The 26,364-nt window shown below is 42.1% G+C and overlaps 3 protein-coding genes across 11 annotated transcripts in view; all 3 read right to left on the bottom strand.

Moving 5' to 3' along the window:
* pnpla6 (patatin-like phospholipase domain containing 6) overlaps window positions 1-12,289 on the bottom strand; it is a 31,579-nt gene extending 19,290 nt beyond the window's left edge. For 5 of the 9 annotated variants that reach the window (XM_084343856.1, XM_084343857.1, XM_084343862.1 and 2 more), the window contains exons 1-13: window positions 12,200-12,289; window positions 7,192-7,289; window positions 4,236-4,289; window positions 3,881-3,968; window positions 3,680-3,762; window positions 3,435-3,526; window positions 3,184-3,324; window positions 2,381-2,540; window positions 1,873-1,953; window positions 1,263-1,391; window positions 985-1,065; window positions 551-686; window positions 282-356 (exon numbers count right to left, since the gene is read on the bottom strand). In XM_084343856.1, the coding sequence (XP_084199982.1) occupies window positions 282-356; window positions 551-686; window positions 985-1,065; window positions 1,263-1,391; window positions 1,873-1,953; window positions 2,381-2,540; window positions 3,184-3,324; window positions 3,435-3,526; window positions 3,680-3,762; window positions 3,881-3,968; window positions 4,236-4,289; window positions 7,192-7,248 (1,177 nt within the window). In that variant the 5' untranslated portion in view covers window positions 7,249-7,289; window positions 12,200-12,289. Of the gene's footprint in view, window positions 1-281; window positions 357-550; window positions 687-984; window positions 1,066-1,262; window positions 1,392-1,872; window positions 1,954-2,380; window positions 2,541-3,183; window positions 3,325-3,434; window positions 3,527-3,679; window positions 3,763-3,880; window positions 4,005-4,235; window positions 4,290-7,191; window positions 7,290-12,199 lie in introns of all 9 variants that reach the window. The other 4 variants (XM_084343854.1, XM_084343855.1, XM_084343859.1 and 1 more) reach the window with 1 other exon arrangement.
* Window positions 12,290-12,961: 672 nt separating this feature from the next.
* On the bottom strand, window positions 12,962-16,403 carry LOC311269048 (ATP synthase subunit d, mitochondrial-like). The gene is made up of 6 exons (XM_084373027.1): window positions 16,312-16,403; window positions 14,430-14,560; window positions 13,721-13,817; window positions 13,436-13,507; window positions 13,266-13,328; window positions 12,962-13,145 (listed from the first exon to the last, which is right to left on the bottom strand). The coding sequence occupies exons 2-6, from the start codon at window positions 14,549-14,551 to the stop codon at window positions 13,014-13,016; spliced, it is 486 nt and encodes a 161-aa protein (XP_084229153.1). The 5' UTR covers window positions 14,552-14,560; window positions 16,312-16,403; the 3' UTR covers window positions 12,962-13,013.
* Window positions 16,404-17,635: 1,232 nt separating this feature from the next.
* Window positions 17,636-19,987, bottom strand: LOC311270115 (homeobox protein MSH-C-like). The gene is made up of 2 exons (XM_084374808.1): window positions 19,491-19,987; window positions 17,636-18,922 (listed from the first exon to the last, which is right to left on the bottom strand). The coding sequence occupies exons 1-2, from the start codon at window positions 19,912-19,914 to the stop codon at window positions 18,510-18,512; spliced, it is 837 nt and encodes a 278-aa protein (XP_084230934.1). The 5' UTR covers window positions 19,915-19,987; the 3' UTR covers window positions 17,636-18,509.
* Window positions 19,988-26,364: the final 6,377 nt, after the last annotated feature.

The raw sequence follows: 26,364 nt of genomic DNA, 5'->3' as shown, positions 1-26,364 counted from the left end.
TGAAAAAATGTTTTTAGTATGACTGGTGTGAACATGCCCAAAGATCAGTTACATGTACTGTATTGTAGACAGACGTCAGAAGAGCCCAGGTGGGTGGTTTTAGGGCACGTGTGCTGAACTGTCTTGTGTTAGTTTCCAATCTGACTCTTCTCCTCAACAATGTTTCAATGCAAGTACTTTTTCAGAATAGCACATCGCTTAAATAAAGCTCACCCTGATAATTGGTAAAACAAAATAACATTAAGAAAACTTTATTTCTCAACAAGAGAGAAATCCCTCACCAGCAATGTCCACTGGCATGGAGATGGTCCTGCTCAGAGTTGGCACTGTTGTGCCATCCTTCCCTTGTTCCCCTCCTGTACATACAGTAAACCACAGATGCAGAATGTAACAAGAACCCAAACACAAAACTATCACTGGATGAAAATGGAGAGTCTAGACAGAAAGTAATAAGATTCATTTTCTCAACCTCTTAGAGTGACTTGAGCTCTGAGTTATTCATTTACAAACAACATTCAATCATCCTGCCTCAGACTTTATAGCTCCCTACCTGCAGCTTCGCCCTTAATGGCAGCTTCCCGGTGCTCCTCAGACACCGTCAGGCTGCCGAAGCGCTTGCCATGGCGGATGGGACTGGTGCGAGTCGGGTGAGGGGAGGGAGGTGGCAGACGTGAGGGCTGCATTTCCTACAGGACAAATGCAAGTGGAAAGATGTACGTATTCATTTGTGAGTGAGTGAGTGTGTGTGTGTGAGATTGTTTGTGAGATTGTTTGTGTAAGATGGGGGTAGAGTGGATAGAGAGACACAGCATTAACATTTGGTGACTCAGATCTTAATAAAAACAGGATGTGTACTGGGCTAATGATGCAGAATTCCTGATAAATGCCAAACCACATCACCCCCAGATGTTTGCATGGGACTGTCTGGTTCACTGTGTGTTGCGTGTGTCTGCACATCTGTGTGTGTGTGTGTGATCAACTTACATGGCTAAAGAGCTCATTGGTGAGCCCCAGGTAGTTGTGCAGGGCGAGGACTGTTACTCTTTGGAGACGAACCATGATAATCTGAACAGAGACGAACCAACAGGAAGTGAGTCATTTGATACATCAAACGCAAACGGATTACTTCATGGGTGTATATATTTCAGAAAACTATATGGTAGAGCAAAACAGAACTCACAGACACACTCACATTGTATATACAATATATAAATAAGATATAAAAAATATCAACAATGTGTAGATTTACACACTCGACTCACCTGTACTACTCGCACCAGGCTCTCAGGGTACTTCTCAAATATAGAGAGGAAGGCCTCGACAGGTAAACGGAGAACAGTGGAAACCTCTGCAGCCCTAGCCAACACCGTTCTATAAGGCTTCTGGTGGCCCTGCACACAAAAATCACACACAATACCTCACAAAACATTCACATTTTAAGAAGCACTGATGTGGAAGGGTTGCATCTTCTAGGCAATTAAAGTAGTAATGGTATCTTTAATCTTAGTCTCAAACAAAAAAATCTTCCCAGTCATCATGTTAAACCCTTTGTTTAAGATAAATATTGACATCATATTGATTCCATTCAGTTTATGCAGGATTTCCACTGGATTACAACTAAAGATCGACGTACAAGTCATGTGTATGTAAGGTTCGGTGAGTCAGCTGGTGGCTGATGTGAGGTGTAAGGAAGAGGGTGAGGCTCTAACACACTCATATCCAGGAATGTATCTCATTCATTATGCATAATGTGTATGTGTGTGTATTGGGGAAGCCAGTGTGTGTACAGGTATGACGAAGCGCAGTTGTCTGCCTGTGTGTGTGTGTGTGTGTGTGTGTTTGTGTGTGTTGCAAGATGTGGGTGTGACCTACTGTGATGACATCCAGGATGCTGAGCAGGCTGTGGACACTGTCTCCTGGGTAAACCTCCTTCACCACACTTTCTTTGCCATCCTGGACAGACAGGAAGAAGACTTGAATATCAGTGGATAGTGACTTGTATTCATTCAGTGTTCCAAGAGTCTGGGTGATTACACTTAGTGTTTTAGAGATACAGATAACACCTGGATAAAAAAAGGAAAAATATCATATTTAAAACTTGTTAAATGCCATTGAGACTGTCTGTAGGATACTTATTATTATGGTGATTAAGAAATCAACCTTTGCGAACAGCCACATTCCCCTTGTTCCCTAATGAGATTATCTTAGTCAAATGTTAATAGATGCTAATACATTATTAAAGCCAGAACTCCCGTGGATAAGCCACTTAGTAGGTTTGCTCCTGTAAGTTTTTAATGCTGCACAATTTTGAGCATAAAGTCCTCACACACAGAAACTGTCACATGCATGAAATTCACAGTAAATCAGGATAAATGCGTACCGCTCCAGTAAGGCACAATTCTAGTTTTCCATCCTGGACCACGTAGATGCTGCTGTCAGGCTGGCCCGGCCTGAAGACGTACTCCCCTTGTTGGAACTGCACAAAAACCATGTGTTTGCAGAGCTCCAGGAAGAGGGGCTTCTCAAAGTGACCCAGCACGCTGCAGTGAAGGACAACGCAGAGGTTAGGGGGTTTGTACACAGGCAAACAGGTGCGTACAGGTGTGAATCTGTCCTGGGTTTATATATTCGGAAATGCTAGGCTTTTCTTTACAAAATCTGTGTTCACTTCCATGGAATGCTATTAACTGAGCTTTATGAGCACAGTTAGCTTGGCAACCGCTTCATAACAGAGCCACACATCTCACAGGCATGTCTGTAGAAGCGACGCCAATGTTTCATAGGAGTTGCTTATCAATCATGCAAAGCAGCGCTGTACTGTATGAAGGTTTGGGCCTTTAAAAGAGTTTTACACAAGTACATAATAAGGCTGCAACTAATGCCAATTTTCATTATCATTTAATTAATACATTTTCTGCCCCAGTGAACTAATTTGCCTTAAAATAGATTTTATCGAGTGCGTTTGTGAGAGTTTGTGTGCACATGAGTTCTGAGTGGACACACACACAAAAACACCCCTTTTTTTCATTCTGGCACATTCAGGATGCTGTGAATTAAAAGTCCCAGTGCTGGGCGTGGGGGTCATGCACACCAGCTGAGAACCACTGGAGTAATCAACCAAATTTGGCAGCTTTAGTAGATAAAAACACAATTAAAGAGACTTCACAAAGAAGACCAACCTACCGGACATTTTTGAGCATATAGAGCACCTCGGAGGGGAGGTGGGAGTTGGCCACATCAAATTCAGTGAGGTCGGCCTCCAGCACTGAGGGAGGAGGCTCCTTGGCCTGCAGAATGGGCACCTCCTTCTTAAAGCGCAGGATCCTGCACAGCACAGACACAGGAGGAGAGACGAGATGAAGAGATGTGGAAGAGTGTGAACAACCAACACTGACTGTATTAATAGTTTGGTGAAAGTCAGCTTTCTGATGTACTTTTTGGCAATGTTGAGCATCTTCTGCTTCTTCTTTAGGCGTGGCCGAGATGAAGAGGATGTACCCACCAGGGAAGAGGTAGACTGCGAGACCTGTTGGGAGACATGTTGGTTTAAAAGGTATTCCTGTGATATTGCAGTTGTAGTAGATATGTAACTCAGTGTAAGTCAGAGCCAGCCCATGATAAATACAGCAGTGATATGCATTCTGACTGTTGAGGTATTTCTTGTCAGCCACACACTCACTTTACGCATGATCTTTCGCCCGTAGAACATGACTTTGTCCCTCTTGCGAAAGCGGTATTTTGGTGCCTCCTGAGCTTCCAGGTCTGTGAAATATAACAAATGACAAATTACCATAGAAATACATATAAGATCTCATATTTCACTACCATCATTATTTCTTTTCAGTGCATTGGTGAGATGAGGATCTTAGCAAATACTGACTTCGAAGCTGGATCCTCCGCAAGATGAAGAAGATGAGGATGGCGATAAGGACTATGGCGATGCCCGCACCAATCACCATCCCCACCATCTGAAGAGAAGAGAACAAAAGAGGAGGTGTGTGTGTCTGTAGGGCACAAAATGTAATTGATGCCGCACTGAAGTTACTATATTTAAGTATTTAATTATTTCATCTGCATGTCTGTGCTTTCTAAATATTATTTGGCTTAATCTTATTTTCTGACGTTCTCTTCTTGTGGGTAAACGTGTGGCAGCAATATGATTTCCTGCAGTAGTGACCCAACAGCAACTGAATGAAAGCAATGGGAACAGACCAGCGTATCTCAATGAAACTCACCATGCTCGTCTGTAGTTCCTCCTCCACAAACGTCTTGATGTTATCAAACCCGTCCTAACAGAGAAATACAAACTATTAATTCAAGCAAACAATCGCAACCCCTGCAGGCGGCATGCTAGTTGCTCAGTAGCATACCCGCTGGCCGTTTGAGATTGAAAGATTGTGTGAGTCTGGGCCTGAAGGCTTCAATTCCACTGAAGTGTAATGGAATGTGGGAATAAGGGATTTGCCCTGGAGGCAGGAATGTCTGGTTAATAGTGCCAGGGAAACGAGAGAAGGGGATGAAGATGTAAAATCGTATCTGACTTTCTCCACCTTACATGTGTAATCATGTTTCCTGAGCCTTTACTTTCACTTTTTACCCCAAAGCACCGCTCAGAGCTTCCTCCCTATGTGCAGACTGATGATTCCAGATGTGGAGCTTTTGGGTTCACAGACTACAATCTGGCACACTGTAAAGCAGAGCTGGATGGCACAGTAAAGGCCAGGTAAGTGAAGTTTTTCAATAAAAGGTATTGAGATCCAGAGAATGCATGTAACACTAAATTGAATCCATTCTTAAAGGATAATTTCACCCAAAAACAACATTCGGTCATTATCTGCTCAGCCCCATGCAGATGCAAAGTGTTGTACACGTGCAGTTTCATAGTTCACAAAACATTTCTGGAGCTTCACAGCAAAACAGCATTGTAGCACTCTCTTTAACAACTGAAGTAGCTGAGGACTGTTTTTAAAATGTGTAACAACCAAAAAATACCTTGAAATAGCTCCATACAACTCATCAGGCAGAATCTATGACTCTGAAAGCCCCAAGAGTATGTGCACCAACATCAGATGCGATGCGAACTAACACTTATAGCTTAGCAGCTACAGTGAAGATTTTATCTTAAAAAAGGGTGGAAACAACATCCCTTCAAATCAATTTGGGATCTCAAGGCCTACTGAAATCTGGATTACACTAGACAAGCTGTATGGAGCCATTTCATGTTTTTCTGTTGCAACACTGTTTTGCTGCGAAGCTCCAGAAATGTTTTGTGGATGATGAAAGTTCACCTGACTTTTTATCAGCATGGGGGTGATTGGATAATGACTGAATTTTCATTTTGGGGTGAAGTTATCCTTTACTAGAGCCAATCTTCAGGAAAAAAAACCTGTCAGGCTCTGACTGGTCTGGAGTCTGACAGAAAGGCATTAATACGGAATCCTGCTGCTGTGAGAGGATATCGCTTCGACATACGAGGCCCATAGGCTCAAACAAGATGTAATGAAAACTGATGGCGCTGGACTTTGGGTGAGGCAGAGGGAGACAGGATACTTATTTCTAATCATGTGCATTGTCTTTGATTAAACAAACTGCAGAGCAGCTTTTCCCTTTGGCTTAATTAAAGACATTTTCTATCACTTAAGTTCAGTAACATCAAACTAAGCAGTTAATGACTCATCAAAGCAGGACTATCAGTGTAGGGAGTGGAAAGATTCTGGTCAAGATAATCTTGTTGGTTGTACTGTGTGTGTGTTTGCTCTCAGATACAGTACTGTAAGAGCAGAGTAATATGTTTTTAGTGTTCTGGCCTCCAGCCAATGAGACTGCATGTCTGTTATCAGTAGTTATTGATTAGTGTGTGAGGAGCTAAAGGTTATTTGGCAGTAAAAAGCCAAAGCTGGACACTGGGAATATTGACAGCGGGGCTGACAGATGGGTGAGTGCATAGGCAGCACGGCAAACAGAAATGTGCTTTGGTTGGAGGCTTCAAGTCGGTGCGATGGAGTTTGGAAATCATGGAGTGAGTGTGTTCACAGTGTTAACGTGACGGCTCCAAAAGATTGACAAACTGAAAGTGTAACTACACTGTAAACCACAGCATTCTCTCCAGTTTTAGTTTGAGTGTCATAAGCAATGTTTCACATGTTTCTGTGTGAGGATGTTGTCATGTGTCCTCACATGATAAACGCAATCATGGGCATATGAGACATATCAGAAAAACAAAGTCAGGACCAAGTCAGATGGGTCTGGACAATGTATTGGGGCTTTGGGTCGAGTTCAAGTGTATAGCTTTGGGCTAAGGTCTGGGTTTGGTTAACTTATTTTCGAAGTACAAGAATAATTGTTTGGCTTGGCGAAAAAGAGAAAGACAGAGAGCATAGCCTGTGTCGACTGTCACGTTAATGGTCTGCAACAGAGACAAATAACACAAAATCTTCATTTCAAAGGGAAGTTCAAAATCCCCACTGACTCGGGAAGGTCTGCCTCATTGTGGGATCATTATGTCCGCTGATTGTGGTCGTTCGAACTGTCACGCTCAGCTGGGGAAGAGCAGCCACATTCATCTGACCAATTTTGGGAAAAGGTCGTGTTGAGTTTGGTGCTAGTAAGGCAGATAGGTCACTATTATGAGATACTATTGTGTTCTGTGCTGCTAGTTGGCTTCAATGTATATATGTAGCTAACATGTAGCTAACATAAGATACATAACATATTGTCTATTTGTGACAGTCTTTATGTGTATCTAAAGTAGAGCTGCAATGATTAGTCAATTAATTGATTTGTGGATTGAAAAAACTGATTGGCAACTATTTAGATTATGGTAGTAGTTAACATCATTTTTTCAAGTAGAAATGTTGCTGGTCTGGCTTCCTAAATGTAAGGTTTTGTCTATGTTCTTTGTCATTTATGATAGTAAATGAAGCTCTTTGGGTTTTTGACTGTTGGTTTGACAACAAACAGCAACCTGAAGATGTCATTTTGGGCATTATGAGCATTTGTTAACATTTTATAAACCAAAGGATTAATTCATTGTAAAAGATAATGTGCAGGAAAAAAAGAATTGTGAGTTTCAGCTTTAGTTTTGAGCAGACTCTCTACGAACTCTGATGGCCCTGTCTTAGCGATGCATTTACTGTACATGTATGTAAGTTTTGTGGTTTATCATTATGCAAATACAGTGAACAAACCAACCTCGCCAACCCCGGGGATGTCTCCTTGGACCTCTTGTTCCGAGGTACTCTGTCCCATTGTAACCCTGTTTCTTCATAGGGATGGTCCATCAACGGCCACTGGAAACAAAAACAGACATGCAGACTACTGTTTTAATGGAGGACATTTTGACATGTTATCGTAGGAACAGCACAGATGTGAATATGGAAATCAATGAAGGCTAAATTCCATGTAACTGCTTATGCTACTGTAATACTGTTATGGCTTACAGGAACATTTGATTAGAAGGAAGCCTTTGTTAATATATTATTAGTACCACTTGTGCTTTTCTTACTATGGTAAATTTAAAATATCTGCTATGAAAAATGTCTATCAACACAGAAAACACCCCTGTGTTGACTCATGCAAACATGTACAAAAGTTCAAATCTTTTTCTTGACTTCACCGCTGCATCAGTGGAAAGACGCTACCTTACTTTTAACTAACCTTACTTGACGTCATCAAACATTCACTCACACACACAACTCAGCAGAGTTTCATTGTGTGGCTGCTGCTTTTAAGGCCTTTCTCATTTACTGTGACCCACAGACCCCCATCAAGAAAATGTCTTATTGTTACAATGGACACGCATGCACACAAACAAACACTAAATAGCTCCAAGCTGCTGTAAAGACAGTGAGGAAAAACTAGCAAATGTTGTTAGACATGAGAGAGAATATGAAGCCGTTAGTACACAGCCTTGCCTCGGGGCAAAGGGTTTGAAAGTCTCCATTTGTGTTCTTAACGGTCTGGTTGTCTCAACCATACTTAATCTCTCCTTAAAATCACCGTGACTGAGTACTAGAATCAGAGACGGATCAAATTATTGCATCCTACAGCCGCTCGCAGCAGAGGACACAGAGCCAGGCTTTGTCTGTGTCACACACCCACACACACACACACACACACACACACACACAGCAGGCTAGCTAGACAGATAAAAACCTATCCAGATGGTAACCCCTTCCCCTCTTTTAGTCCATCCATCCATCAATCCCTCTCCATTGACGTTATGAGATGATCTTCTTACTGTCCCAATAAGTTGGTAACACTTGTATGTGGGATTAAGAGAGATCGTTTAAGGTAGCACAACAAAATAAAAAGTTGTGAGTATAGTTCCGGGATACAGTTTCTTCTTTTCTTAAAATTTCTGAGCACGTTCATTTTTTTATGTGTTCATTTTATTATGCTTGGGCGATTGCTGTAGTGACAAAGAGTTTGTCACTAGCATACTACTTGATGTCTTTATGAGGAAAGCTTGAAAAACTGAATGTTCTTACCCTTTGATATATTACCTGCTGCTGCATTAATAGAACAGAAGTGATGTTTTTTCTTTGGTTTAATTTAGTGTATTTTTTCCATTAATGGACAATAAAGTTTCTGAATCTTGAAAATTAAACTACTCACCTAAATACTGCCACTGCAAAGAAACAGACCCATACACATACTGTGATACTTCTCCTACTCAGGTTGCCCCTTTTTTTTACATAAATATAACCGTCCACTTGTACTGGGAGTAGCCCAGTATAACCAGAATCCTCTGATGCTGGCTACTGAGCTGCTGCACTAAAACAATAATTCCTAAAGTTCATCCAGGCAGGCTACATACCACCTCGCTGCCCACATCTGCCAGTAGAGACTGATTCAGCTGACACAGCCGTGTGTACAGTGGCTGGGACAACAAGCTTCATTCACTGTCCATGGACAAATAAACAGCTATGCTAGCTTAGCTCGCTGATGCTCACCGATTTCCCATTCCCACTCTGCAGAAAGTGAGGCTGGAGGGAAAACAAGCTGGCTGACAACAGGGACTCTATGTTTGCTGAGGGCATACAAAGTAGGCTACAGCACTCGCATGAAGAAGCTTTTAAAACAAGCAGGCGTCTCGTGGCTAATTGCCAAAACCTGAAGACCATTAGAGAAAAGACATTAACATAACCATAGGATAGACTACAAATAGGCCTCTGGTTCTGTGTCCCGAGTATTTGTGTCAAAGATTTGAATGTGTTTCAAATTCATGTTGATAGATAATGAGTAAAAATTAACTGACTGCCATTTACTTTGACAATACACTGCGATGAAACGGATTCAGAATTATTACTCTGGTTAGTCTAGTTGAATACTGCTGTTTAAAAAACAAACACAAACAAAACTTTTGGTCATTTTTTAAATCATAATCAGTCAATGGGTTCAATCTAACAGTTAGTCAAATAATCCCGAGGTTTCAAAAATGTGTCATGTGAAGGACCCTTGCAGTAGATGCACATTAGACCATGAAACGTCAATTTGACAGGCAGTTTTGTCAGGGCTGCTGATGGGTCGGGGCCCTGGGTCATGAGAGGGCCCGAAACACCTCTCTAACCCTAAAAATAATATGATAGGGCGCTAGCAAGACTATTGCTGGCCCTGCCTCTGAGTATTTTTTTTTTAAGTTTGAAGATTAAAAAGGTCGACCTAGTCAACTGATCAACATAGGATCTCTATAAATTACAATTTCAATCACAACGGTTAACTCCATATCTGCCCTTGTTCCTTGTTCCTCTTTTTGCTGTGGACCCCCTACAACTAACTCATGGACCCCTGTTGGACCACAGTTTGAAAACCACTTAACAATCAAGCAACAGAAAAACAATTCACTATTTTGATTGTTTTAGTCATTTACAAAGCCCAAGTATTAAAAAAAAGCCAATATATCTTCAATTTTAAGCTACTTAAAACTTAACAGATAATTCATTGTTTGGTCAATAAAAGATCTCAGCAATCAGAAAATGTTTCATGCTGATACTGACTGTTTAAATTGGCAGAACATCTCTGCCCATGAAAGCAGCAAAGTCCCAATAACATCTAGCCTACATATGAAGTAACAACAGAGGCTGGCATCAGCTGCATCTTTCATCTTATCATTGTATTTCCTGCTTAATCTAAAGCATCAGTGGCTGGGAGGGGGTGGATGTGCTGCTGTATGGCTGAAATTCAATCAGTGAAAGGTTGAAAATGGAGTGTCATGTTACATGAAGTAACCCTGTGAGTCACAAACCAACCACAGAACAGGATGCTTGGTGTGAGGGACACACTGCAATCTCTCAAATGAAAATCTTCAGCATTAATGTTGACTATTCTGTGTTCAGCACCTGTTTTAACATTAAAATGTTTCCACTAAACCAACATTTTTAAGAGAATTCAAAATGCTGCAAGCAATGGTTAAGGGTGTCAGTGAGTGGATATTTGTGTTCGACATCTTCAGCTGACCGGATACATGTCTGTCAATCTTTCAGAGTGTGAAATCAACAGCTGCAGGTTGGATTTACTCATTTATTGTTTTTGGCCAGTCATAATTTGCAAATTATTTTTTATTCTAAAATCCACCTCTTCAAGAACTGATCCCAGCTCTGTAGATTTGGGGATGTGACGGCGCTGAAAATCATTTCGGACTCTCTACTCTTGTGCAGCAATCTCTGTGCCAACGCTTTCATCATTCTCGTCGAGAAAGTTGATCAATACTTGTTGCTACACATGACACTTTGCTTCAGACTGTCTCTACATGGGCTCATGTGTGGTAATAACACTGTAAGAAAAGCAGATGTCCGCTATGCCCTGGGGACGAGACAGTAGCCAACCTCTAGCCTCCTAGCCGTGCCTCCCTCCATGCAGGCCTACTCCCATTGTTCTACATCAACAATGAGGCTAGTGTTGACTCCACTGTCCAGGGGCAGACCTGGGCCGACTAGTAACACAACCATGTCTGTATTCACCTAACACAATACACCCTCTAGTCTGGGACATGACATTCACAATAACAAGCCAGTAAGCGTGTATGAATCCATCATTTGGATGATGCATTGTTGGAAGAAACACTACAAAATGCTGTGACTCTGCACTACACCCATATTTGAATGATTTAAAAGTGGAAGATAAACATGTGCTGCTCTCTTACAACTCAATCTCTTACACCAACTACCTTAGCTGGTCTGTCACCTTTGACCCTTGAAGTCATGCCAAACATACACTTCACTTTCACACTATACCTTTATGGATATACGTCTTAAAACTTGAGCAAACTGGACCTTATAGGACATAAATAACATAAAATTAGTCCTCATGCAAAACAGCAGCAAAGCACTGACCAAGGTGAACTCAGAGGGCGACATCAGCTCATATTTCCCTCCAGCCAAAATAGTTTTGCATAATTTGCACCCACAGAGGTGTTACCTTACTGTCCCCTCGTAAAGACCCTTGGCAGGATTGTTTTAGTTATGTTGTAAACACACCAGGCCGACGGGGAACAGTTTGACAGAAGGCTAAAAGGCACAGCTTTCCTACAATAAACCTCAAGCTCGTATGAAATGTGGCTAATTCACACCAGTAGAGGGTGTTTTGACGCAGTGGTGTACCGTCAGCTAGCTAACAGTCACATGAAGCCTGTAGGGTGATTGTGGCTCAATAGATACAGTTAGGCCTTATTGTTTATATTCGGACGAGTGTACAGTGAGGGCTTTCTTCTGGGGGAGTCATTAAGCGGTTAGGGTGATACAACTGTTTGCATTTTGGATACATTTGTGGGTTTGAAAACGGCAGAATTAGACATTTTTCCAGCATCCAGTGAAGAGGGCACCTGGCTGACTATCACATCATAACGTAATCTCCTCTGGCTAACGTTGTCACTGGATAACGCTAGCTAGCTTCCTACCGATGCTACCGATGGTGGTCTGCTGTGGTCTTTATCCCTGTTTTTTACACGCCAAATCATCATTAATGGTTTAAATGAAAAGTTTCCGTATGATTTTTTTTTCTCTTTTTGACCTCCACAGGCGCAATCTGACTGAGCTATACCGTTATTGACACACTTGAGCGGATAGCTCCTGTTCCCACCACTCGTTACTCACCAACGCTAAAGAAAAGCTCTCTGTAAATCACACAGTCCTGAGCTGAAACGTGTCATACTAAAAACATGTCATTAAGTAACACATATGTTATTATAGAAGGTGTTTACCTGAGCTGATGGACTCCCGTCAATCGTCACTGACTGTCAAATAACACACAACGGAAATCAGCTTTCATCAAACCCCTCCTGTTTTACTTCACCCGGAACTCTGGCCAATCAATAACTGAGACGCTGTAACGATGGACCAATCAAAATGTAAAGCTGGGGCGAAGGGAAGATGTCCCGCCCACTTCTATGTAAATAAACTGCCGGTGTCCAATTATTATTGAGGAACACAACCAGCGGCTCTATGATTGGATATCACAAGGAATGATTGACATGTGGTACTAACAAATGAACTTTAGACGGATTCAATCGGACCACATTAAAAACTTGGGACATCAGTAAATATTTGACTTACAATACATTATATGCTAATGTACATTTGAGGCTTCATTACTGATGAAAGTCATTACACCAAACCTATCATTTACCAAATCTCTAGTGCTCTATTGTACCTCAGAACGGCCGCTTATTGAATCAGGAAAACGTCTGTATTGATCTGATGGCCACAGAAGGACAGTAGCCTTGACAAAAAATACCAATCCAAGAGGAAAATAGACTAATTATAACATCATATTGTATCTCAAAATAAATACTCACTCTGACAGCCAAGCTTATCCTTCGAAGTAAAACTAAAGCAACATCGCCCCCTGGTGGACAGTAGCTACATTATCACAGGCTGCCCTTACTGTATTTGGCCCAGATTTCAACACAACTCAGATAGGCTACATTTCTGTTCAGATGTTTAACAAATAAGGACATCAAACATTTCTCTTTAAAATACATAATTTTATTGTGAGGTAAACGTCCAGTAATAGGATTACAGATCGGCAATGGGCTTGTTGGGCCAGTAGGGGTTTTTGACCTTGTCCAACTTGGTCTCGGGGAAGGTGTCGTTGAGGTCCTCGATGGTCATCTGATCGAAGGGGATCATGTTCTGGAACTTGGACAACTGAGACCACATACAAACGAACAGAGAGTGAGAGACAGAAAATAAATGGTGACATTATAAATAAAGATTTCCTGAAGTCGCCATGAAGTGTTTTAGCAAATAATGCAAATACTGTCTCACCTGTGCCTCATACTCAGCAATGCGAGCCTTAGATCCTTCAACGTAGGCTGATGCACTTTTGTTCTGTTAGAGAAAAGTGAGATAATTGAAAGTAGTTTTGGTTGTAACAGTAAAAAGTCAACCCAAATTCATGGATGCAATACATGGATTCGTTTGATGCAATCACTTACAGAATCAGCCTCCTGTGCACTGATGGCGCTCGTCTGTGTGTCAACAGGCTCTGGGATCTGCAGGGCTTTGAACTGTGTGTAGGAGGGACATCTATGATTTACAAATGTAACGCAATCCAACAAACGTTCAACAAATCTCAAATGGGACTCGCATTCACACTGCAACCCTCAACTTGTTTTTCGACAATGCTATCTATGGTCAGAAGAGATATTTCAATCTACATATTGTGGACAGACTGCATAATGTTCATGACATGCTGAATAACCCAGTCGCGTTAAACTCACCTTCTTCTCAAAGTCATCGACCATGCCAGCTTTGGCCACTGCGCCCCTGTAATAACTCCAGTCAATGACTGCAGGAGTCTCCGGCAGGGAAGTTAGTCTGGTATAAATAGAGAAGATGAGGTTTAAGAAATGACAATGAAGGTAGTTGGTTGATTAAAATGTAAAGAGATTAAGAAAAGGAAACAATAGCTAGACAGAGTGTAAAAGACAAATATTGTAGGAAGATCATTTTTCCAGGAGAAAAAGTAATTGCCAAATGCAATTAGCAATGAGGACCTGATAAAAGCATTAAAAGAAGCTAAGAATAAAATGACTGGTGCGCTAATTTAACAGTTTTTGACTGCAGATGTGATCTTTTGTTCTCAGCTGCTCGTAATAACCTTAACAGTTTGGCCAAATTATATTTTAGGAATGTCCAAACATAATGTCAAGAATGAAATACTGGCTTTAGCCCTACTGTGTAACTACAAAAAGGAACATCCACACACAAGGAACTGCATTATGTTCATAAATAGATCTTAGTGTACAGGCTGTCGTTCATGTATTTACATGTGATTCTCTTTCTAGCACCTTGCAGAGCTTCTCACAAAAGGTGAGCAGTGGACACTTCAGCTCTGTATCACCTACACCACTCTCTCATGGCATGGAAGATAACTTCACAGCAGGGACTTTGAATCCTTTTTAAGCTTGTTGTCGGTGTAAAACTCACTTGGCAGCGATAGCATCACTGCGAGTCTTCAGTGCATTGAACATGCCCCTCTGGTTGGGTGGAACCCGCTCAGCAAACGCCACCCAATCAAGGGCCTTCAGGGCTACACGACGGCCTGCCATCCTGACTCTCTGAAAGGTAGAAGGAAATCTTTTTAGTCCAAACAAACTTTCATTATAAGACGTCAAGCACCAGCATATCTTAAAAACCTAATAGTACCCTATTGCCCCACTTGCACGCTGCGCTCTCAGGATGCAGGGTTACTGTGGTTCCTACAGTCTCCAAAAGTAGAATGGGAGTCAGGGCCTTCAGCCATAAGGCTCCAATCCTGTGGAACCACCTTCCAATGTCGGTCTGGGTCGGTCTCTATGTTTAAGAGGAGACTTAAAACTTTCCTTTTTGATAAAGCCTATAGTTAGGGCCTACACAGGCTCTTAGCTATGCTGCCATAAGTCTAGACCGCCGGGGCACTGAGCTTCTCTCTCTTTCTTTCTGCATGTACACATTCATGTCTGATTATTACATTTTACTGTCTTGGCTTCTTCCCCAGAGTCTCTGTGCTGTCTTGTCTCGCAGGTTCCCATGGATGGTGGTTGGCCCTGCTGTTGTGGTCCTGCTTGACTTCTACTATCATCATCATCATCATCATCATTATGATGATTACTATTATTATTATACTTTCAGTATTATTAATATTCATATCTCAATTAGTAAAGCTGTTAGTACTGCTGTGGCCATTGTATCCCCCCTCCTCCTGTCTCTCCCACTTTCTCCCCCCAGGTTTATGGTTATTTTGAATGCTGTAGTTGCTGATGAATTGTTTCTAATATTTCATCTACTCCACTTAGATTTGACTAAATATTAGTAACACCTATAATGTCATACAACAAAGCAGCACCAATAATGCTTCAATACAGCTTCCTTAAAGACCTCAAGGTTTTATCAACACCTCTTTAACGCTGTTTCAACACAAATTGAACATGTGACCTTCATGAAGGTAGGATTTATTACATGGCTTTCTGTAAGACAACATTGGTTTAGGTAGGTGCATCTAATTAACTGGACACTGACTGTATGTGTACAGTTATATGGCACCAGCATTTAAGTGACCATATGTTCATGTGTGGCAGGTGTAACAATGGCGGCCTACCTTTGTATTGACATTGCAGTGTTATTTATTCTACAAGCTGCCGATAGAATGCGTTCATGTGTATTTAAACTGATTAAAATGTCTTAAATTAAAACATGGAGCAGAGTAGTAGCCAAGTCACAGACATAAACGTGTTTCCTACCGATTTAGTGCACAATGCGATGTCAAAATGCAGTTACTCAATTCAGTGCACCAAGTTCACTTGTAATGGTTTACTCCAGGATCCGTGTCTCAGTTAGACATCATACATTTATGTTAAACTACGCTGACAAGGAAAGCTAAATGCAGGTAGACAAGCAAGTTAGCTGTTAGCCATCAATGCAATGTAACGCCAACTTAAACGCTGGTTTTGAAGTAACGTTACGAATAAAAAGCGTCCGACTGCATGAGCCAAAAAATGTAAAGTCTGTTTTTAAGAACTAACGGAGAAGATAAAATTGTAAAAACACATTTCTCACGAGAGGCAAACAATGACAGAGGGCCCTTGACATTTTGTTCAATTCAAGACCCCTGCAGAACAAGCTAACGGTAGCTAGCTCTGTTAGCCTGCTAGCCAAGGTCAGAGAAGCCTCTCTGTGACTAAAGGGTTTTAACAAAACACCGACTGAGCGTCAAGTTTGCTTTTGCAAACTCGCACACAATGATACATGTGTCCGCCGCATAAGTCATTGTTGAAACAGGTTTTCATTAGATGTTCTTTCATTCAGTGGACGGCTCAGCTAATGTACTCACCTCGCTGTACGGTAGTGTTGGCTGTGACAGACAGAGCGGAGCAGCGGAACTGCTTCTTCTTCACCGGGAGCGGGAGCGGCGAGGAGCCCGCCACCGCCCCCTGCTGGACGGGCTGAGTACAGCGACTCACACCGCCTTCACTTGTTCGTCGAAAGCTCATAGACACCATCTGCACTATATCTTTATTACTATATGATATTGTAGCCGGCAGTATATCTGCACTTTAATGGGGGAATTGTAAATATACCAAAGTCAACTTTAAGTCGCGTTCCTGTGATTTTATTTGGGCTGTAAAGGCGACACAGGATCTCTTTCTGTTGCAGAGGCTGTGTGACAAGAACAAAAGAGCGTGGAAATAAAAATAGGAGGATGGGAAGAAACATTCTACATACATACAAATATATATTTTAAATATAGCCCGTGTTTAACATTGGTTTCTATAGGCCTAGTTATTATAGCATAGCATTATTATATAGCATTTAACGTACTGGTACAGAGTGACAGGCTGCACCAAGGTGTGACGTAAAGTGTGCCAAACAATAGGTTAAAATGAAAAATGGATCCATCAACATCACGTTCATAAAATTGTTTGTTTTCTCCGCAATATGTGCTAATTTCGCAAGATTTCTGAAACTGAGCATGATGAGAATAAGCAGGTGAGCATCGGCCTCTTGAGGTGGACAGTAACTACATATGGACTATAAATCATTACAACTGCATTTTTTTATTGGAAATATTTTCTATTTGAAGAATGAATCTATTTTCACACACGCGTTGATTTTCAACGCGTTTGAAACGATGAGATGTGTTGGATTAAAGTAAAGGTGTTTTTGCACACAGGCTACAAATGTAAAAAGTCAAAGAAAACACTGACGTGTGAAGTGCCACAGAAGACACAAAGTTGTGTTTGTTGCAGCTGATTTTTACTTTAACAGATAATTTCGCAAAAGTATTCATGTTTTATAATTTAATGTACGTCTGTACGCTATTCTGGATTAAAACGTATAAAGGTTAATGGCACGACTTCGGAAAATCTACGTAATTATTGGACCATTTTCAAATGGGATGATTCTAATAATTACATCGGTCAGGCGATGAGGTTTTGGCAACAATGGCCGATATTTGACATGTTTACCAAAAAGCAGTTTCCATTAAAAAAAATTGAAAAACCCATCAATAAACAAATGTTTCTGCTATCTTTGATAAAGTCGTGCTTCTGGGAGGAGCACTTTAAATAAACTCACTCATCAGACCTATATGCATATAAAAATAAATAAATAAAAAACACTGGAGAAAGATGCAAAACAAAGCAGCCACTTTCAGGTCTTGTATAATGTTTATTTACTAAAAATCAGTTTTTACAAGTAACTGAACATTTAGATAGAGTGATGTATGTACACAGTACAGATACAAAGATATTCAATAAATACCACTTTTCCTGCTGCTCCTCAGGCTGCAGGGCTTTATGAACACTACACATTTTATTTACATTTACAGCAAAATCCCTCAGACAAAAAAAACAACAAACTATTATTACTCCCGTAAAGGCCACGTTGTGAGAGTAAAAAAAAAAAAGATCTAATACAAGAGTTTTTCTAAAATATAATTTTTGCTCCACGTTTACAAAATCTAGAAGTCGTGACAGGAGCCGCTGAGGAGAAGACCTGCAGTTTGAGCAGAAACAGTCAACGCTGAATGAGGAGAAATACTTCAAGTGATACTCTGGTCTTAAGGCACTGACACCGTTTAAGTACTTTTCTGTTGCTTTTAAACATTTCGTCCTCCGCCTCGGTCCATCACTGCCTTCCTGCCTGGACACACAGTGAATGTCCCATTTCTCAGACTGCTGCGGAGCGCGGCGGACGGACTGGAATGAGATATTTAAGGCATGTCGTTTAAAAAAAAACCTGACATTTACTTTTGGAGTATTGCCTAAGTAATTTAGGCCTGTGAATCCACAATCCACAGAACTGGACGCTGTCAAGCAAGAGGACGCTGAGTCCAATTACGCACGCAATTATGTATTAAAAATGTGTCCCGATTTTTTTATTCTGGAGGTTAGAACATTTCTCTCCAACCTGAAAACATAAAATGTTTCCCGAGATGTAGAAACACTCATCATCCTCGTTCGTAAGTGTATTGCAACCATGACAGAAGACATTTTTCTCTTAAAAAGCACACATGCACACACTGTAATACTAAGACAAATAGTACATCCCATAAGTGACGGGTCCACTGAACAGTCCTGGAACCGGCAGACTGGGCCTCGGGAAGGCGCTCGACGGGCCCCATGTCGGGGACCCCATGTGCGCTCCGAGGGGGAACGGCAGCGCGAAGGCGGGCAGGACGGGCTTCGAGGCCAGTTTAAACTTCTCCAGCTCGGCCTCCTGCAGTCTCTTGGCTTTCGCCCTCCTGTTCTGAAACCATATTTTGACCTGAGTCTCCGTCAGGTTGAGAGAGTTGGAGAACTCGGCTCTCTCGGCGATGGAGAGGTACTGCTTCTGGCGAAACTTGCGCTCCAGCGCCAGCAGCTGGGAGGTAGTGAAGGGCGTGCGAGGTTTCCTGTTGTTTTTGTGTTTCCTTAAAGTACACTGAGTTGGACTGGAGCTCCCTGTTAGAGGAAAAACGACAGAGGAGAAACAGCCGAGGTGAGATTAAATTGAAACTTAATTGTTGTCGTGGGAAATCTTCTGAACATTTGAGCCTTTATTATTAAATGAAAACACAACCGTGACGCAGCAAGTAAACACACACTATTGTAAAGGCTTTACTGTATTTGTGTCGACAAATAAAACCGCTGTGTCAGTCTGCATCACAAACATCAAACATGAATTGTAAAGTTTAATCAGCTGACTCTCCGATTTTTACATTTGACTGCATATATGACCTGAACATATATTAAAAAATATAAGACAGAGCCAGCACAGCAGCCACATATGTGCTTCAGCGGCACTTTACCGTCATTTATCTGCGGGTTTTAAGACAAAACAAAAAGCAAAATGCCAGAAATACAATTACGCACAGTCTGCAGAGCTGCATGCAATATTAATATCACTATGAAACAACAAATAAAATATAATTTTGCGTAAAGATAACCTAACAATGGCTGATATTCTTCTCCTATCGATGAATAAACGCAGTGTGTTTCAGAGTTCAGAACAGCAGAGGGACGGACTTACGAGGCGGAGTGGAAAACGAGGACGTCTGGAACCAAGTGCTCTGATCTTTCTCACAACACTGCGGACTGTCCTCGCAGGAACTACTGGAAACACCCTGCGAACTCTCCGCGGAAACTTTCCTCTCCGCGTAAAGAGTCCTTGGAGAGAACTGCGCGCCGCCCTGCCCGGCCACGGGCTGCGGCAGGACCAGAGCTAAATCTGACGGGGGATAAGAAGTCCGACAGGTGGTCTTCTTGGAAATCAACGACTCGACGCTAAACGGGAGGCTGCTCCGCTGGAGTTTGTATCCTTTCTCGGTGGTCATGTCTTTAGGCTGAACCTCCTCTCCCTCCGTATCCGTCTCCTCTTTTTGATGAAGCTGTTTGGCGTCCTGGGACGGAGACCCCTGCACAGGATTCATCATGATACAGGGGGATGGGGCCATGCACCTCCGTGTGGCCCGTTCAGAGGAATGGAGTCGCTGAGGTGTACACTGTCCAATGTGCTTCTCCGCGCTGTCAGCGGTGCCCGGTAGCTTTTACGCGCTGTACGGGGTCGTCTATAAAAGGACAGGGGCTGGTCCCCCTCCCCGCGCGCACCAATCAGCTCCTCACGTTGGCCTTGTGACGTCTCCGAGTGCGGTTTTGATTGGCCCGCTGCCTTCGAAGGGAACATCAAGAGGCCTTTGAAAGGAAGGAGAAGTTAATCATACAGACCCCATGCGGTGCGGGACCATTGATGGCCCTCACAAAGTAGCTTAGACCAATTTTAGCGCAATTAACCAGTGGGGAGGACTCTCTTGACCATTTACATCCATTAGCCGACCACTCCATCGGTGCTATTCACTGAATTATTCTGCTACCGTAAAGCTGAGCAGGATCTAAAGAGTCTCATGTCGATATCAAAGTGCTGCTTTATCAAAGAAGAAGAAATAATAAATATTAAATCCACTGATTTTTAATACAGCGCGCGAAATCAATTAATACATTAAATTAAATGAAATTAAATTCACAAAACAGGTAGAATAAAGTCATTAAAAATTAAAAACGAGTAAAACAATCAAAGCGAGGATGAAATAAGAAAAGGTGCGCAGCCACCACGGTAGAAATTGATTAGGTATGAGTGTTGGTCACACAGCATTACAGCAATTTAAGGCCTGTCATGAGCTCCTCTCGCTTCACAATGGCCTCAGTTGAGAAGCAACAGGCGTTTTCTTTCTCCAGGTCATACTATTTAATAAGCCAGACAAGTTGTGTTTTGCGAGGCGCCAGGCTCGGCGGGATCAAAAAGGAAGATACCTCGGGGAGAAAAAGGCAACAGTTAACTCCACTTAACCAATTGTCCTCCAAATATTTCATAGTCCTCCGCACGGAGCTGCGAGGAGCCAGCTGACAGTTAACTGTTTCACGTAGTCAGGAAAGAGACGAGATTCACCCCGACGTGTTTCATTCAAGTCGTCATCAACATCATCATCATCATCATCATCATACACCAGGTGAAACACTTCATTTTGTCAGGAGTTTGTAATGTGAACTTGACTGAATTTTCTTGTGCTCAGCCATCTTTTTTTTGTAATTTCAGGTGATATTTCTGACAACTACTGCTGAATTAAAGTTCATGTAGTCAGTTAAATGTGTACAATTAGTACATTGTACATTAATACAAGTAAAAGTATTGCATTTAAGATTTAATTTCAGTAAAAACTACCAATGTGGATCAGGAAGATAAAGTAAAAGTGTCTTCTTAGGATGTTTGTTACATTATTTGATCATTATTACATCTGCGTGAACATTTACCAGCATTTTACAGTTAGAGTTGGTCAGATCAGACCGATAAAGCTACAATAATCATATTTTAGAGGCTGATTTTATGTTTTACTCTGCAAATCAACTAAAAACTAAGACACATATATGTGACGAAAAAGTACAATATTTGCGTCTGAGGTGTAGTGAAGTAGAACTGTACTTAAGAACACTACTTGAGAACAAGTACTCAGTTACTTTCCACGATTGAAAGTTATCAGTTTTTTTCTTCTCTATCACATAATAATAATTTCCCCCCAAGCGGCTCACTGTGTTGTTTCCGGGGACGTTAACTCCCCTAAACTTCATGATGTCTTTAATCTAAATTCTTCCCTTTCAGCGTGTCCCAGCTGACATCTCATTAAAAGTGTCAGCAGCACACCGTGGCCTCCTGGACATCATTAGTCCAACCCAACCAAAGACCCCACTGAGAGCTCCACAACTACTATCGTATGTACGTATCGTATATTAAGAAGTTATCAAGAGAGATGGATTGATCAGTTACAGCATCTTTCACTCCACCCAATTACTTTATGAGTCCTCCTGCTAAATTGCTTAATTATATGAAATAATGAATAATTAACCTTTTGGACTCACATTGTAATTACAAGTAGTTCACTGGATTCTTGCTGTTGTTTCCTAAAAAAAACCCAACATAAAACAAAAGAACGCCTGATTGACAAAGTTCAGCACTGAGACAGCTAACGGCTGGCCTCTTGAAAGCCCTCAGGTGCAAAGAACAATTTAGCCCTCATCAGGTGAGAGGCACAACTTTGTTTGACGATTGAACTTGAGTAAATCCTGATGTTGAGCCGGCTCCTTCATTTTCTATCTGACAAAGCCGGCCCTCTGTCTCCTCACACACCGGGGGCCTCTCGTCACCCAGCTGGTTTGGGTTTAAATCCCAGCGACCGTGTACCCTTCCCTCTATCTCATCTCCGCAGTGTCGTGCAAGAGGGGGATGAGAGTCGGCCCGCGGAGCACACGGACTCATACAGAGATTCATCCGATCCAGGTACACTCAGAGATAAATCTACACAAGAAGTGCACTTACCTCTCCTCCCCTGTTGTTTGGTCCAGTGTATTTAGCTTCGGGCCCCCTCACCCCTACCCCAAAAGACATTTCTGTAACAGCATGCAGGCGAGTGAACTGTGTCAGAAGGTGTTAGTGAGTTTGAAAGCAGATCTGTCCTTCAAGGTCGGGGCGAGCTCGATGGGAAGCACTTTCCCCTCAGAAATGAAAAATTCTTTACGTGTACGCGCGGGGGTCGTTTTCAGTACTCTCATGCTTCGATGAAACCACTTAACCAGTTCATAAAGTGCAAGGGCCAAGTGAGAGAACAATTTTATATGCATTCACGCACTCCTTAGATGGTCACATTTCCAAATATTTTCGAAGTCATTCTTCACCGCTGTGATCTTGAGCTTCCAACAACATGGGCACTACAACGAAGAAGTGTTGTAGTTTATTGCTTCACCTCACTTGTTATCAGGGTTAATGCTGATAACTTTCCTAACTAGGCTTCTCGTTTACAACTTAATAACATGTAACAAATCACATGTGAGCAAAAAAAAAGATATGCAGTGGGTAAATTAATAAAAAGCTTCTAACCATCAACCAAACATTTACTTTTGTCGGCCATGTTTCTGCCAGCCTGTTATCACTCACAAGTCAAAAACAGCAGACTGGTTAATGGCCATACGCTTCTAAGTTTGACACAGTTATCACTCCAGCTTCACCTCTTGAAGCGCCTCTAGTGCAGTGGCAGAAAGTGTGAGAAAAGTCTGAGTCAGGGGTAGTTGGTGGTTAGATGGGTCATACTCTGGACCTGCCCTCCAGAGACCGGGCTTTGCGTTCTGTTCGTGACAAAGGGGGATTTGTCCTTAAGTTATGTTAGGTAGGTAAGTTAACGTTATGTAAATGACATACTGATGTTACATTACATAATGTTACGTTACGTAACACGTAAGTTACAAGACTGAATTTAGTTATTTTAACCTAAAGCATGATCTTTTTCTAAACCTAATCAAGTAGTTTTTGTGCCTACACCGGATGTTACTTATTACATATTTTCACTTCTTGACCTCGGAACTCTTCACATGCAAAACCGATGCTACAAGGGTTTGGTAGGGTGTCATAGTTTGAAGGCTACTGACCGAGCTGCTGAATGTGGCGAGCTGGGAGTGAGAACGTGTTGGTTTCTGTAAATATGACGTCAGAGTTGTGTACCAAAGTTTTTGCCGACTTTACGAGTTCTAACGTGCATATATTTGCGTGGTAAAAGACGATCCAGTCGAGACTGGACTCTTCAGGTGCAGCACCAGCTGATGAACCAGACTTTGTGGGAGTCCAGACGACCTAGTGTCTGTCCTCCATCGACAATGTGTGAATTCCCCGCTGTATTGAGGCCCTCCGACAAACAAACATATCATTTAGAGGAGTGAGCGAGCTGTGGAACCCAATCCCTGTGAGATGTGTCGACAGTGGCACAAAGACCTGCAGCTACAGGCCTCAACGAGATGGACACTTCGCTGACGTGACAGCGCAGAGCAGCTGAGGACAAGCGAGTGCGTCCCGACACGTCGCTATCACTCCGCTCTCACTTTTCTTGTCGGAAAACAGCAGGAGGAGGGAGGGATATTGTGCCGAAGTTGTTCGCCTCAAGTGATCAGATGTTAGACGCAGGAGAGAATTATCTCTGCATGAAATCGAGAGGTAACTATCTACATTTCTGTGTAATATTTTAGCTTTCTCTCTCTGTCGACACCTCGACTCGTGTGCCTGCCTCGCATAAGGTGACCAGCGTGACGATCTCCGTTTAACAGCAGTTAAAATAGCTGTTCTTACGGTTGCTCAACGCTGTGGAAAAATATCTTGACCTTTCATTTGACTTAACAAGTTGATCCAATCCACATCAGACCGGCTTCAATCCTGCACTTAAACGCTGGTTTGACATTTTCTGCCAAAGCCACTTCCTCTTGTGGCATCAGCGTGCCCTGTGTTTGAATGCAGGGTAATGAGGGAAATATTCTTGCCGTGCTGAAGCAAAGGAAGCAAATTGCCTTCATCATGGCTTCTTTTTTGGGCTGTAAAAAAGCAATCAGGAGATGTCCTGTTATAGCTGCTGTTTTGAATCCAAACCTTAAACACAACAGGGTTTATTTCTCTCGACCGCGGTGGTGGGATTTGCATTTTGAACTCAAGCTGAAATTAATGTATTGCATGTATGTATAATTAATGCTCAGTGTACGTACACTGATGACTACATTTTTGACTAACATCTTTAACACTGTTTCCCACTCCAGGATCTTCAGAAACAGATGTTTTCGTTGAGAGGGTTCCTCCTGAACTCTGCTGCCAATGGAGATTGTTGAGGAGAAAAACCACAAGAGGTGACAATGCAATTGGCAATTTTGTCTGGCTTGCCGTCGGCCATAGAAATCCACATTCTTGAGGAAAGTCTAGAGACAATGCGAGTGGGCGAGTTAGGTTGAGGACTGGGGACGAGGAACTTTGTGTGGCTACTCTGTGGTCTCATTCACAAACCGAAGAATGTCGCCACAATCTCATACGCTCTTAGCAGCCAAAACTGTGATGCAGTAGATTTGAGAGAAAAGACTCGAGGCAGCAGCATCAATTTTCTCGTTCACTGCTGGATTCAAATCCCAGTGAGGCCAAAACCAGCAACTATTGAATAAATTACAGCGATTGGGAATATATTATATGAGATCTTTTCTTTTGCAGGTCATAAAAATGTATCAGCTGGCAGTCAGAGAAATATATGAAATTTGTTGCAGCCAATTTTCTTCTTTGGTTTCATTTCAACACTGTAAGTGAGATGATAATCCACTCTTTATAGATGAATGCTAACAGTCAAATTTCACAAAATGATGGATGGATCACATTGATAATAGATGTATTGTTTTATTGCTCCAAAAAGGAAATGAAGACAAGAATCATTTCACCAACAATGACAGAAACTGACAAAATGTAGTTTTATGCTTGAAAATGTGTCTTTTCTGACCTCACATGTCTAAATGTGTGACAGTTTATAGTGTTTTTTGTTTTTTTTTGATAGTTGGTTCAAGTGACCAGACATGAGGGTAATTACAACAAAAGACACTAATTAGATTGTTTACCGAAATCTCTTTCAGCAGTTACTGATTATTTGTGGAATAAATAGATTTTTTGCAAGACTCTCGCTCTTTGAAAATACGCACATCTTCCTTTAATTATTTCGATGGCAAAAAATGGATGTTTGTCACCTGTTTCAGCCCTCGTTCCTTAATCTAACTCGTCGTATAAATCTTTTACAAGTCAACAAAAGGCTCAAATCAAAGCGGTTGAATGCAGCGTAGATCCAAATTGGCGATGCCTGTCTGACAGTAATAATGTTATTGCAGGCACCAAAGGTCAGAACAAACGTGTGTGTTTGAATATCCTGAGATTACAATTTCAAAGTCCTCCCCATGAGAAGTGGAACAATAGAGAGGGTGGGAAGTTAAAAAAGCGGGGTCTCTTTCAAATAAACAAGCATGGGTTGATCCTGAATAGGGCTGCTACCGAGCAGCCGGATTGGTTCTCAGAAGATCGAGAGCGGCGACTGTGCACTCTCCTCCTCCTCATCCTCCTCCTCGACTCCCAAAAGAACCGATGTAGTAAACACAAACAACCTGATAGAGCCTCACGACTATAATTCAGCACTTTGCTCCATTTCTTTATCCCACCTTTCATCTCTTCTGTACTCCCCTTTCTCCCCCGCTGAACAGAGCGTGGACGGGAAAGTAGATGGGGGGTAAGAGCTCCCCTTCTCTGTGCCATTGCTTAATGAGCCTGAAAATACAATTGCACTGTTCTGACTGTGAAGGTAGCCTGCAGGCTAGTGTAAATTAGCAGCGCGAGGAAGCCCAGAGGGCTGAGTCTTGCTGAGCAGCCAGAATAGAGAGATGTGGTGAGAGGGGAAAATCCTGTTAGGGCAGTGCATGCGGAGGAATCACGGTGCGTTTCTCTGACCCGACCGGAGCCGACGGGGCCACTTGTTGCAGCGGCGAACCCCACATCCATGGCAATCACGCTGATGATGTGTGAGATT

The sequence above is a fragment of the Pagrus pagrus genome (assembly GCF_965226575.1).
Source record: "Pagrus pagrus genome assembly, chromosome: 2".
Classification (NCBI taxonomy): Eukaryota; Metazoa; Chordata; class Actinopteri; order Spariformes; family Sparidae; genus Pagrus; species Pagrus pagrus.
The sequence above is the reverse complement of the archived record's forward strand: the minus strand, read 5'-3'. Positions and strand labels throughout refer to the sequence as shown.